Genomic DNA, 12,939 nt, shown 5'->3' on the forward strand with positions numbered 1-12,939 from the left:
CTCTGCCCAACTCCCCAGCAGCAGGTCCCAGCCTCACAAGGTTTCATGCCCCAAATTCTAAAGCTCCATCTGGTAGTTGCGCCCCGCCCCCGTCCCGTGGCTGGGGTCCCACCCTGGCTAGACAAAAAGGACACATGGCCGGACAGAAAGGACAAGGTGGCCTTTCCCTCTATTCTGGCCACCCCTGACCTGAGGGAGAGGAACAACTGTCAAGCCTTGAGGTGCACAGACCAGACTGACTCAGAACGGACCTATCTGGGTTTCTTTAGCCCGAGGCTGAGCGTTGATGGCCAGCACTGTGAACAAGGGAAGGGAACAAAAGTATTAAGGGTGAAGGGCTGGAATTTGGATGCAAAAAGATTTAAGCCAACTGGAGAATTCAAAGGGCGGAGCCAACTCTTGAGCAGACACTCCCAGCCCAAACTCAGCTCTCTCTCTCTGAGCTGTTCCTTAGGAGTCAGCACAGATAAGTTGGCTGCTACCTCGCGCAGGTCCCTCCCTGAAGCCCTCACGAATCCAGATTTCTGCCTCTGGGTGCACCTACCCTCATCCCCTCTCCTGGCCCAGAGTGACGCTTCCGCAGCCAGCTCAGTCCCTATGTTCCTGTCCAGGACTCACGGTACCCTAATGCCCGTGTTCGAAGCCCGCCCCTTCGTGGCGGGGAGGGGCTCGGGTGGTCGCACTGGGTCTGCGGCCCTCTAGAGCCCAGCCCTGCTGCTGGGAGGCGTACTGGGCAATAGGAAACGAGTTATTAGGAGGGAGTGGTGGAGCCGGGCCAGGCAGGAAGAAGCTAGAATAAGAAACATTTTGCTCCAGCCCCTTCCCAGTCCCGGGAGGCCGCCGCGCCAGCGGCGCAGCTCAAGACCTTCCCAGGTCCCACAGCCCGGCTCTGGACGTGAGACCCCGGCCACCTCCAGCAAGGAGAGGCGGGAGTCCTGTCGCCCTGTCCAAAGGTGAGTCGGAGTCGCGCTGGGCCCGGCAGGGAGACCTGTCCCTGGTCTCAGAGGACCCTTCCTTCATGTGGATCTCAAAGACCTCTCAGATGGCGCGTAGCAGGGTCAGTTTTAGCCGAGCGAGACAGTCAGCAGCCCCCTGGTTTTGGACACACACCTGCCTGCTACCCCGACCTGAGCGCGGAAGGGGGCGGGTCGAACACCGGTGGGGAATCAAAAACTTTTTTGCTAGGTATTCTGAGGCCTTTAGCTTCTCTTCCCGTCCGAGCCATTAGCTTAACTCTTTTACCCTTATCTATAAAGGTAAAATGGGACTGAAGGAGTCTTTCCTGCTGAGCTCCAGGGTGCTCTGTTGACCTAGGAGTGACTTCCCTGCTGAATCTCTTCATAGAGACCACTTAACCTGGCACCCCAACCCTTACCTCTATATGGTCACAGAATTCCCCTGCTGTGGGTGTCCTAGCCCTCCCCCAGGCTGGATACAGGCTGTCCGTCATCCCTGGAGAGAACACCTCCCGGCTAGCTGCCTTCTTAGGTCTTCCTTTGAAGGACACATTCCCCCCCTCACAAGCAACTTCTGGATGAGTTTGGGCCCCCTCTCCAACCCTTCACAACTCTGCCTGTCTAGGGTCTTTCCTCTCTGGACCCTCACCACTCTACCTGGCCCCCGACCTGTCTTCACAGTTATCATTCTTTGTTGTGGGTGGTTTTGCTTACACAACCTATCAGATGGGAGATGACTGCCCAGCTTGTCGAAGAGAGGTCAGCTTCAGGTTTTGAACAACTCTGAGAAGGGTATCAGTTGATGACATCAGGAGACACCATGGTTGGGTGGTTTGTTTGTTTTGTGTTTGTTTGTTTGTTTGTTGATACAGAGCTGGCCTCATGTTTTCAGTTCACCTGATTCAGCTTTAGCCTCTTTACTGCCCTGCCTCAGGAGGCTTCCGAGTGCTGGGATACAGGGCACACCTGACTACTGTGGGGCTTGCTCTGTGCCACTTACCACACAGCCGAGTAACTCTAGTGTGTCTCACCTGGGAAATGGCACTCTTCTTATGCCAGTCTCATGGCTGTGAGTCCTAGCTGCCGCGGACCAACCCCAGCTGGGTATGGGGGGTCCCTGGGATGTGGGTTCTCGAGGCTAGGTAGGTAAGGATTCGGCGGTGACAAACAGAAACAAACACGGAGGCAGTCTGACTCCATACTACCAGGAACACGCCTCTGTCTCTGGACTATGACTTTCCCATGATTCTTACCTTCTCACCATCTTAACTCGATGTGTCTCTATCGAGGAGTCTGCAGCACTCTGGCGAGGTCCTCTCCTTACCTGAGAAAATATTTTTTAGAAAAAGGAGAGAGAAAGCTTACCTGCTTCGAGCTCCACAGTGAAGCCCCAGCTGCCACGGACCACCCCAGTCGGGTGCTTGGTCAGGGCCAGGGTGTTGATCTCTGGGCTGTACAGGAGTCTCCTTTCTGCAGCTTCCCTGTCAGAGATCTTAGTCACTTACAATCAACTGTGGTGTGAAAATAGTCAATGGAAATTTCCAGAACGAAGGGATATATATATATATATATATATATATATATATATATATATATATATATAATTTAAAGACATACTGTCTCCAGAGTGTAGTGAAGTCTCCCCTCCCCTCCCCTCACTGGTCATATGACTCATCTCTTTGTCCAGTACGTCTATACGGTACACTTTACCTGTCTGTTAGTCACCTGGTAGCTGTCAGGGTTATCAGATTGGTCGAGAAACCTTTATTTCAGTCAACAATGGTCTCAAGTGCAAGCTCAGGGGTGCTGGTGACTCAGTACACCAAGGAGAAGCTTTATGGTGCTGTCCTGGCTATAGCCTATTACTGCGGCTATCCTGTTTTCTTATTAATGTTGCTGTCTCCTGGGTCTCATATACAAACTAAACTTTATCACAGGTATGTTATAGGTAGAGAGGACAGAACATGCAGTTTGGGTTTCGTGCACCCAACATGATTTAGGGATGCATCACCCTCAGATGAGGCGGAACTGTTTGTGCCTACTGCTTACAGATGCCCAAGACTCTCAAATCCAGGCAGTTCCACCCTATTCTACCGCTCTAGGCTTAATGGAATATGCAGGTGAATACGGAGACTGGCTGCGTCCAAGAGCCCAGTAAGTGCACAGTGTGAAAGCTAACTGAGTTACCATTGCGCTTCCCTACCTTGGATAATCACAGTGTGGCAGAGCCCTACTGCTGATGGAAACGGGAAGATTGACAGTCACTGTCCAGGCACACCCCTCTCTGGGTCCTCACCTGACCCTCAGACACTGAGAAGTCTGGCAATGAGCAGGTGGTTTCTGAGCATCAATATTGGGAGGAGGGCAGCAGTCACTGACACCACTGGGGGGGGGGCATGTTGTTAATGTCTGCAGAGACCAGGACCCCTTTTGTCTCTTTGAGGGCCTCACCTAACTCCGGAGGAAGAGCAGTGATTAAGGAAGGACTGGTTGTTGGCCACTTAAGTTTACCACCACACCATACTCGGCACTGTTTCCTGTAGGAGTGTTGCAGGCTCCAAGGAGACAAGCCCCTGGGGTTCAGTGCCCGGCGCACAGTGAGACCTCAGAGCACCCTGCCAGCTATTACTTCCCTGCATTAAGTTGGTCTTTGAAAGCCGTTTAACATCTGGGTGATGTTTAACAACAGCGATGGCGCTTCTGTGTGCAAGAGATTTTTCATGTGATTTTACTAAGGAGGAAAAGAGAAGCTTAAGACCCAGATTTAGTCCCATGCCCACCTCATGCTTAACCCCAGACGTGGTTAACTCCGTCTGTCACATCCCTGGGACTGGACCAGGGTGACTTCTGCCAACCTTTCCTACACTGCTGATGTTTAGAACAGATTCTTTTCACCCACCTCCATATTCACGCTCAATTTGCAGTGTCACCAACTCCCTGGTTCTATATCATTCTCTTTCTTCCCACAGAGATAGGGAGGCCCCTGGGAAGGAACTAAGTGTCCCTTCCATCTCTCCATCCATCCAGCGGTGTCCCATGAACAAAAGCACAGGAGACGGTGCCAGACACATTTCCCAAAGCCTGGTGCCCACACAAATGGATCAGAATTCCCTTGGGGGACCGTTGACAATGCATGCCTTCCCTTCCTTTCTTCCTTCTTCCTTCCTTCCTTCCTTCCTTCCTTCCTTCCTTCCTTCCTTTCTTTTTTTTTTATTCCCTTCATTTTTTACTTTTGGTGTCATGCCTTGTTACATAACTGAGGCTGGCCCCAGCATCTTAAGTCTTCATTTGGTATTCCCAAATCTCCGGCCTCCACAGTGCTGGATCACAGGCATGCACTACTTACTAGACCCCACCCCAGTATGTTTCTTGCTTATCTCAGTCAGACTCAATGGAAGCCTGGAGTGGCTGACAGACCAAGGGATCTACCTAGCTAACTCACTGCATGGGATTCCAATACACAGAAGGGAGGCAAAGTTGGGGAGGTGGAAGCTTGGTAGCACGTCCCAGAAAGATGTCTTGTTGCTAGCTAGCCATCTCCCATCTCAGGTAAAGTCTGCCAATAATGGCTTCCTGCTCCACAGCCTTGGAACATGCCCTGTCTGCATTTATCCACAAAAGCCCTTCAGAGTCCTAACTGACTACTTGCAGGCGCAAGAGGCAGGAGGTCAGGCAGAAGCTGGGACACAGCTGCAGCAGTGCAGGTCTCTATTTCCTTCCCCGGACCGGGCCTCTGGGCAGAGGAAACCCAGGCAGGAAGGCCAGGGCCTCCACTAGCCAGAAAGTTTCACCAAGACCCCCAGCCTGACCCTAGACATCCTGCCCCCAAAAGCCTCAGCATCTTGGGTCTTCGTTTAGTACCAAGCTTAGAGCACTGTTGCATAACCAGCCCTTCCTGCCTACCGGTGTCTTCTCACGGGATACTTCATGTGTTGGTTCCCTCTCTGGGGATCCGGCCTGCACACCCTGCCATTCAGAAAGTCTGTGTTCCCGTCTGACCCCGGTCCCTCTTGCTACAGGCTCAGCACTGTCTTCTGGCTCTGAGGCTTTGAGAAGGGAAGAGTGGTATGGCTTCCGAAACGGTAGCTGGTTTGGGTCCCGGGTTGAGGGCTATCATATCATACCAGAATCACGTCTCTTACCAGCGCCCATCAAACTTCTGGAAGAGCAAAACCCTAGGCAAGAGTGAAGCCCAGGCAACTCTCCGAGGCCAAACACTCAGTGTCTAAGTATGTTTCACTTCCTGTACCACTGGTCCTCCCCCAGCCCTTTCCCAGGACAACGAGAAGAGAGAAGGGGGCCCAGGTGGCTTTGAGGGAGAAACAGACCTTTTATACCTAGTCACTGTCAGGCTACTATAAGCCTAGGGATGCAGGCAGGGACTGACCCCGCCTGCTCAGGACACAGAGAAGAAGGAAAAGTTTGGGGAGATGGAGTCTGAAGAAGGGATAGCACTCACTCTGTAGACCAGGCTGGCCTCAAACTCAGAAATCCACCTGCCTCTGCCTCCCAAGTACTGGGATTAAAGGCATGTGCCACCACTGCCCAGCTGGGGTCTAGACTCTTGTAGTAGACTCCTTGTTACTAATGGAATTGGACAAGCCTCCCCTGGATGAGCCTTACCCACTCCTTTAAGACCAGAGCTGCAGGGGAGGCCACAAAGAGATGATAGAGCAGGTAATGATGCTTGCTACATAACCTGGGTGACCTGAGTTCGATCCCCAGCACCTACGTAAAGGTGGAAGGAGAAAAACAGCTGCACAGAATTATCTCTGACTTTCCCACTTGTACCTTAGCACAAAGACCCTGACAGACAGACACAATAATAATGAATACATTTAAAAACAGTAAAAATCCCCAGAGCTGTGTAAGGTACCTACACACACATCACACAGTTGTCTCTGCTCCTGGTAGTCCCTTTAAACCCTGTCCCCGCTTCCAGCCTACCCTGAGCTCCCTGCTGTGCGTGACTTCAGCCTGTTCTATCCAGACCTCAATCTAAACAATCTTGATTCCTGTAGCCAGCCAGGCGGGACCCTGAATGGCAGGAAGTAAGGACAAGAGCCTGTTTATGTTTGAAGCAGCCGGGCTGGGGGGGGGGGGCACTGGGAAACGGTGGGCAGGGGTGGAGGCTGGAGCGATGGGCAAACGGCTGAGGACAAGAGATGAGCTGTGAGAGAGCTGTCCTTCCCACTGTAGCTCTGTCTGTCTGCAACCCTCCCAGCCTGTTCCCCTCTGAACCCTGCAGTGGGCACAGAGCCCCCGTCCTCTCTGGCTCTCTTCATTAAAACACAGTTCTCCACCCTTTACCCCCAACAGATGGTTTCCATGGGGAAGTGAACCAGGACTTCCCTTGCAGGCCCCGCCCTAAAGTCCGACGTAGGAGTTGGGAGGTGGCTTCCCTGCCTCCCCCCCAAAAAAAAACCCTCACAGTGATTTCCTCTGGTAGGAGGAGACCTTGGTCACCACAGCTATCACATTTTGCAGATCTCACCACATCTCTTCTCCTCCTATCTCCAAGGACCATGACCTTGGGGAGCTTCAGAAGGGGCCTTTTGATGCTGTCGGTGGCCTTGGGCCTAACCAGGGGTGAGTATGGGAGGGGCAGCGTGGAAACGGGGACCTGAATGAAGGAAAGCTCTCTGGGCCCAGCTCAGCTTTTGCTGGGGACTGGAACTAGGGGTAGGGGGTGCTGAGGACAGGAGCCTGGCTGGAGGGGAACAGCAGTCCTATAGACCAGCCTCCCCCCCCCCCCCCCCCGCCCCCAACTGCTCCTACCTTCCTTTATATCTAAGTGGTACTGACTGCCACGCTGAGACTCCTTCCAGGACAACACCTACGTCTTGGGTGAAGAGACTAAGAAGCTTATTGTTCTCTGGGAACAGGGAGAGCCGGAGACCATGGCAGGACCTGTAGCAAGGAGAATAGGTCCCAGTACAGACTGTGGACAGAAGCTGGCTTCTCACGGTCCACTGCCTGTGTGGTTAGGGACAGGCTCTGAGGAAGAACGGTTAGGGGGTGGAATGAAAGGACCAAGGCTTGAGGGGCTTGCCCATGAGATCAGAAAGGATGGGAGGAGCGCCTGAATTTCTCGTGTCCCCCAGGAGACTTGGCGAAGCCTTCTAAGCTGGTGAACTGCACTTGTGAGAACCCACACTGCAAGAGGCCAGTCTGCCAGGGGTCATGGTGCACAGTGGTGCTGGTTCGAGAACAGGGCAGGCACCCCCAGGTCTATCGGGGCTGCGGGAGCCTGAACCAGGAGCTCTGCTTGGGACGTCCCACAGAGTTTGTGAACCATCACTGCTGCTATAGATCCTTCTGCAACCACAACGTGTCTCTGATGCTGGAGGGTATGTCAGGTGGCTCACCCACTCTTCTTCCTCTTCTTAACCCTGTCCCCGATGCCCTGCTTTCTTCTTGTGCCCTGGCCCGCACGAAGAGGGTGTGGGGAGGCAGGATGCTGGGATCTGACTGTAAGTGGTCTGGCTCAGGGTCGGGAAAGCTGGCCTGGTGGAGCTGGGACTCAATGTCCCTCTTCTCCAGCCACCCAAACTCCTTCGGAGGATCCAGAAGTTGATGCCCATCTGCCTCTGATCCTGGGTCCTGTGCTGGCTTTGCTGGTCCTGGTGGCCCTGGGTGCTCTGGGCTTGTGGCGTGTCCGGCGGAGGCAGGAAAAACAGCGGGGTCTGCACAGTGACCTGGGCGAGTCCAGTCTCATCCTGAAGGCATCTGAACAGGGAGACAGCATGTTGGGGGTATGGGTCTAGGGCAACCTGGGACCCAGGGTGGAGGGTGGATGGGTGACTTTGTAGACAGGAGCAACAGTATCAGGGGTCACCCATGATGACAGTGAGGACCAAGCTGTGATACAGCAGTGGGGCGGTAGTAGAGAACAGAGAAGGCTGTGGCTGGTGAGGGTGACTGCAGAGCAACTACTTGGTGTCCCTAGGACTTCCTGGACAGTGACTGTACCACAGGCAGCGGCTCGGGGCTCCCTTTCTTGGTGCAGAGGACAGTGGCTCGGCAGGTTGCACTGGTGGAGTGTGTGGGTAAGCACTCAGTGGGCTGGGGGTGAGGACCAAAGGCTCCCATAGGCCTGGAGAGGGCAGGAAGCCTTCAGCTTCCAGGATCACAAATGGATCCAGCCTGGGTTAGAGTAAGACATTCTGCTGGGCAGAGGAGTGGGTTGGTCCTGGGCCAAAGTTAGGTCCTTCTGCAAGGATAGAGATGCGCTAATCAGCTAAGGGTAGCCCAAAGCTGAGGCAAGATGTTGATAAAGATATATTCAGGTTTGAGGGGAGCAATGGGGTTCAGCAGGTGAAGGTGATGGCCTAAATTCAATCCCTGGGACACACACGACAAGAGGAGAGAACCGTCTCTCTCAGGTTGTCCTCTGACCTCCGTATGCGATCCCAGTTAGTGTGTATCACACACACACACACACACACACACACACACACGAATAAATAAATAAATAGATAAATAAATAAATAAATGTAATTTTTTAAAAATTTTAAAGGCAGCTGCGGCGGTGGCACATGCCTTTAATCCCAGGACTAGGGAGGTGGAGGCAGGCAGATCTCTGTGATTTCAAGGCCAGCCTGGTCTACCACAGCAAGCTCCAGATCAGCCAGATATGAGAACTTGTCTTTAAAAAAAAAAAAAGTTTAAAAAAAATCAGATTTTTACAGAGGGGATCTTTATAGCATCCAGAATTTGGGTGGGGTCTTCTAGGGCTATGTGTGTCTAGTATGTGGTCCTTATTCTTCCCTTGGCCACGGATCAGGAAAGGGTCGATATGGCGAGGTGTGGCGCGGTTCGTGGCATGGCGAGAGTGTGGCGGTCAAGATTTTCTCCTCACGAGATGAGCAGTCCTGGTTTCGGGAGACGGAGATCTACAACACAGTTCTGCTTAGACACGACAACATCCTAGGCAAGCTGGGGGGACATGTCTGCTATTCCAGGCCTAGGCATCTCGACCCCCTTAGCTCCGGGCTGGAATACTACGAACTCTGGGCATTGATGTAACCCTTAGTGACTGACTCCCAGACCGCTTCAGCCTTCAGTCTCTGCTCCGCCCTTTCTGCGCCTCTCAGCCCTACCTTCCCCCAACCACTCCTTCCTCCTGGAGACTTTGGTTGAACTGTCACACCCTTCTGCTTACAGGCTTCATCGCCTCCGACATGACTTCGCGGAACTCGAGCACGCAGCTGTGGCTCATCACCCACTACCACGAACACGGCTCCCTCTATGACTTTCTGCAAAGGCAGACGCTGGAGCCCCAGTTGGCCCTGAGGCTAGCTGTGTCCGCGGCCTGCGGCCTGGCGCACCTACATGTTGAGATCTTTGGCACTCAAGGCAAACCAGCCATTGCCCATCGTGACCTCAAGAGTCGCAATGTGCTGGTCAAGAATAACTTGCAGTGTTGCATTGCAGACCTGGGTGAGTAGGAGGGAAAGGAGTGGGGCTTCACCGGTGGGCGGGGCTTGCATGCTTGGCTCTGCCTGTTTCTGTAGGGGGAGAATTGGTGCTTTAAAAACTTGTTTCCAAACTGGGATTTTAAGCCCAGCATTTGGGAGGCAGAGGCAGGTTGATCTCTAAGTTCAAAGTTAGCCTGGTCTAAGTACTGAGTTCCCGTATAACCAGGACTACATAAAAAACCCTGCCTTAAAACGAACTGTTTCCAGCCCAGACTCTTTCCACTGCTCACGCAACCTCCAGAAAAGGGGCGGAGCCGGTATCTCACCCTGACTTCTCTGAGAACATGGCTCCTCCCAGTACACCTGGAAACTCTACCATGTGAAATGGGTATCATCATTGGGACCCTTGAGTTCACTATAAAGCAACAAAGGCCACTATCTGTATTCTAGGCATCTCAGAGCAGGTCTCCCGTGCCCTGTTCTTCGATGTTTGCCTGTTTTCACCCTCACTGTATCTGACCATATAAAGCCTGCCTGGGCTCCACCCTGTGTGGGAGCCCTGCAGGACTGACAAGCCAAACACCCGCAGGACTGGCTGTGATGCACTCACAAAGCAGCGATTACCTGGACATCGGCAACAACCCCCGAGTGGGTACCAAGAGATACATGGCACCGGAGGTGCTGGATGAGCAGATTCGCACAGACTGCTTTGAGTCGTACAAGTGGACAGACATCTGGGCCTTCGGCCTAGTGCTATGGGAGATCGCCCGGCGGACCATCATCAATGGTGAGGTTTCCTGTGTGTGTGTGTGTGTGTGTGTGTGTGTGTGTGTGTGTGATATGGAGACCGGGTTTTCTGTGGTGGCTGGTGCCCTTGACCTGAGGGCTTGGGGCTAGATCGTCTAGCTTTCTTTTACTGCTATAAATCGACTAGTTCAGCACAGATGGACTTTAAGACTCGTCTGAGCCTGTGAGGATGTGGCCTTGAAATCTTGAGTTAGAGACAAAAAAAATTTTTTTCAGAGCTGGGGATATATCGAGGTGGTAGATCGATTGCCAGACACGTCCAAGGCTACAGTTTTGATCCTGAGCATGGGGGTGGGGGTGGGGGTGGGGCAAGGAAGCAGCTAACCTAGCAGTCATGAAGCTTAAAGATGTGTCGCGATGTGTGCTCTATCTCGTTGAAGTCTCCTATTTTGGTAGGAGTTGGCGTCCGTCAGTCGATTTGCCTGGCTCAGTTCCAGGTTTTGTCATGACAGGGAGTACTCGGCCTCTGTGCACCTGCTTCCTCATTTGTGAAATTAGAAGAAAAAAAATAAGTATAATTGTAGAGTTGGTCCCAAGTAAGTATTTAGAACAATATCTACAACCTGGTGTAATCTCAGTACTGCAAAAATTGTTCTAAGTTCAAGGCCAGCCTAGTCTATATAAACAGCGAGTTTCAGATCAGTCGGGGCTACAGAGAGAAAGAAGGCCAACAGTGCCTAGAGCTGAATATTAGTGGTCATAATGAAAGAGTACCTACATAATATTATTCCATTTTCTAAAAGAAAAGACAGAGATGCAGGATCGTGGCTGACTGTCTTAAGTCAGGCCATCTAACTCTGGGCCAATGCTCTGTTACTGTGGTGGCTTAATGTTGGTCCTGGTTTCTTTGTTCATGTGTAAGCTATCTGGTGTCTGCACTGCCTGCTTATTACAACCTTGTTATCACAGTGAATTGCCACAGGAGACCATAACTTGGAAAGGCTGTAGAAGCACCTGTCTGTATAGCCCTATGCTGGCCTGTGCTGGCCTGTGTAGCCCTGTTCTGGTCTGTGCTGGTTTGTGCTGGTCTGTGCAGGTCTGTGCTAGCCTGTGGCTGATGGCCTCTCAACCCTGAGGTAGATGGAGTTCCACAGGTTGACTGGGCAGCTAGCTGCTACAATGTTACTTTTCGTGGGGCCTGTCTATGGCCAGGGTTGCTGGGAGCCCTGAAAGTTTGCAGACAATCCCCGGGGCATGTCTAGAGCCCCACTCATTGGGAACAGAGATGTTTTCATTTCCTGAGCATATACTAGGAGCCAGCCTTTTACAACTTCATTCCTCCTCAGTGGTCATCTGTGACAGCAGAGACTCGGGTGGCAACAGAGTCTCCCAGGGGGTTCTGATCCCTGGGCGTTTACTGCTGGAGTCAGCTCTAAGTGGCTGGAGTTGGGGAAGGGGTAGGGTACCTGATGGAACGAGAGAAGCAGGCTTAGCTGTAGGCAGGAAAAGAAGGACTGATGGATTTGCCATGGGCTCCTGGGGCAGAGGGGAAGCTCCGTCAGCCTCACACAGACTCCTAGCGCATTATAAACACTGTAATCTGGTGTCAGCCCCGGCACTGATTAAAGGCTCATTAGACACGCTTGGGCCTCTGCAAATCGCTGATTAGGGCGCTGGCGGCACAGGGGCAGCCTGGAAGCCCGCCACAGAGAGAACAGCTGCCGAAGGCTTCACTACACGGTCACAGAAGCAGCCTGGGGTTGGGAAGCAGGAAGAGACATGGGGCTGCTCTGACACCACAGGCACACCTTTCAGAAAAGGCTCAGGATAACTTGACATGGGGTGGGGACACGGTTGTGGGATCTGCAGAGACGTGAGCCTTCCCTGATGGTAAGCACATCTTATCTGGACCAGGGAGTAAATCTTTTGCCTCCAGGAGAGGTGTTTTTCTGTCCTTTGTTGTCCTGGTTATGAGCCTTATCCAGTCCTACCTACCATAAATGCAGCTGAGAGAGCAGAATCGTGCGATGTGGTGTTGGATTTCTGCCCTAAGTCCCAGCTCTGTCACTGGCTACTTGTTGATTGTTAAAGACAAACTTTCTGAGCTTTTGGACCTACTGTTTTGGTTCATGACTTGAAGCTACAATGTTACAATCCGCATAGGCCGCTGTGAGGCTTTCCTGCAGAGCACTAAGGACCCCCGACTGTCACACAGGAAGTGCTCTGAAACACCAGCTGTTAATATAATCAGACATCAGTCACGGAGTGGTACCCAGGCCCAAGATGGAAGATTGCCTGGGAAGCCAAAAGATGGGTTTGAAGTCCTGACTGCTGTGACTGGCTAGGCAGCATGAATCCCGTGCTTCTGAGCCTGTTTCTCCATTTGTGACTTGGGTGGTACCACACAAAGATACCAGGAGGATGGACGGGAAAGTGTGGAATGTGCTTATCACGCACTGGGGAAGTGTGAAACACAAGCAGTAGTTCTGAGCTACACGTACAGTTGCTATGTTATAGGACAGGATCCCTCTCAGGAGCAATATAGTCAAGCAGCTAGCACCAGGCAGTGATCCTCTGGGTGCTCTTTGGACTTCTTAAATCCCAAGTGATTGTCCCACATCCCTTGAATCCCCAGGCATTGTGGAGGATTACAGGCCACCCTTCTATGACATGGTACCCAATGACCCCAGTTTTGAGGACATGAAAAAGGTTGTGTGCGTTGACCAGCAGACACCCACCATCCCTAACAGGCTAGCTGCAGATCCGGTAAGATCTCTGCTTGGGCTTGTGCTGGGGCTGGGGCGGGGCGGGGCGGG

General features: G+C 52.5%; 1 protein-coding gene across 2 annotated transcripts in view; it reads left to right on the top strand.

The window, feature by feature from the left end:
• The first annotated feature begins 817 nt into the window (after positions 1–817).
• Positions 818–12,939, top strand: part of Acvrl1 (activin A receptor like type 1) — a 14,673-nt gene continuing 2,551 nt past the window's right edge. Inside the window, exons 1-9 of one of the 2 annotated variants that reach the window (XM_021216447.1) lie at positions 818–953; positions 6,478–6,545; positions 7,061–7,306; positions 7,500–7,711; positions 7,906–8,005; positions 8,743–8,889; positions 9,123–9,398; positions 9,966–10,163; positions 12,759–12,889. In XM_021216447.1, the coding sequence (XP_021072106.1) occupies positions 6,482–6,545; positions 7,061–7,306; positions 7,500–7,711; positions 7,906–8,005; positions 8,743–8,889; positions 9,123–9,398; positions 9,966–10,163; positions 12,759–12,889 (1,374 nt within the window). In that variant the 5' untranslated portion in view covers positions 818–953; positions 6,478–6,481. Of the gene's footprint in view, positions 954–6,443; positions 6,546–7,060; positions 7,307–7,499; positions 7,712–7,905; positions 8,006–8,742; positions 8,890–9,122; positions 9,399–9,965; positions 10,164–12,758; positions 12,890–12,939 lie in introns of both variants that reach the window. The other variant, XM_021216446.1, reaches the window with a different exon arrangement.

The sequence above is a fragment of the Mus pahari genome, chromosome 17 (assembly GCF_900095145.1).
Source record: "Mus pahari chromosome 17, PAHARI_EIJ_v1.1, whole genome shotgun sequence".
NCBI lineage: Eukaryota > Metazoa > Chordata > Mammalia > Rodentia > Muridae > Mus > Mus pahari.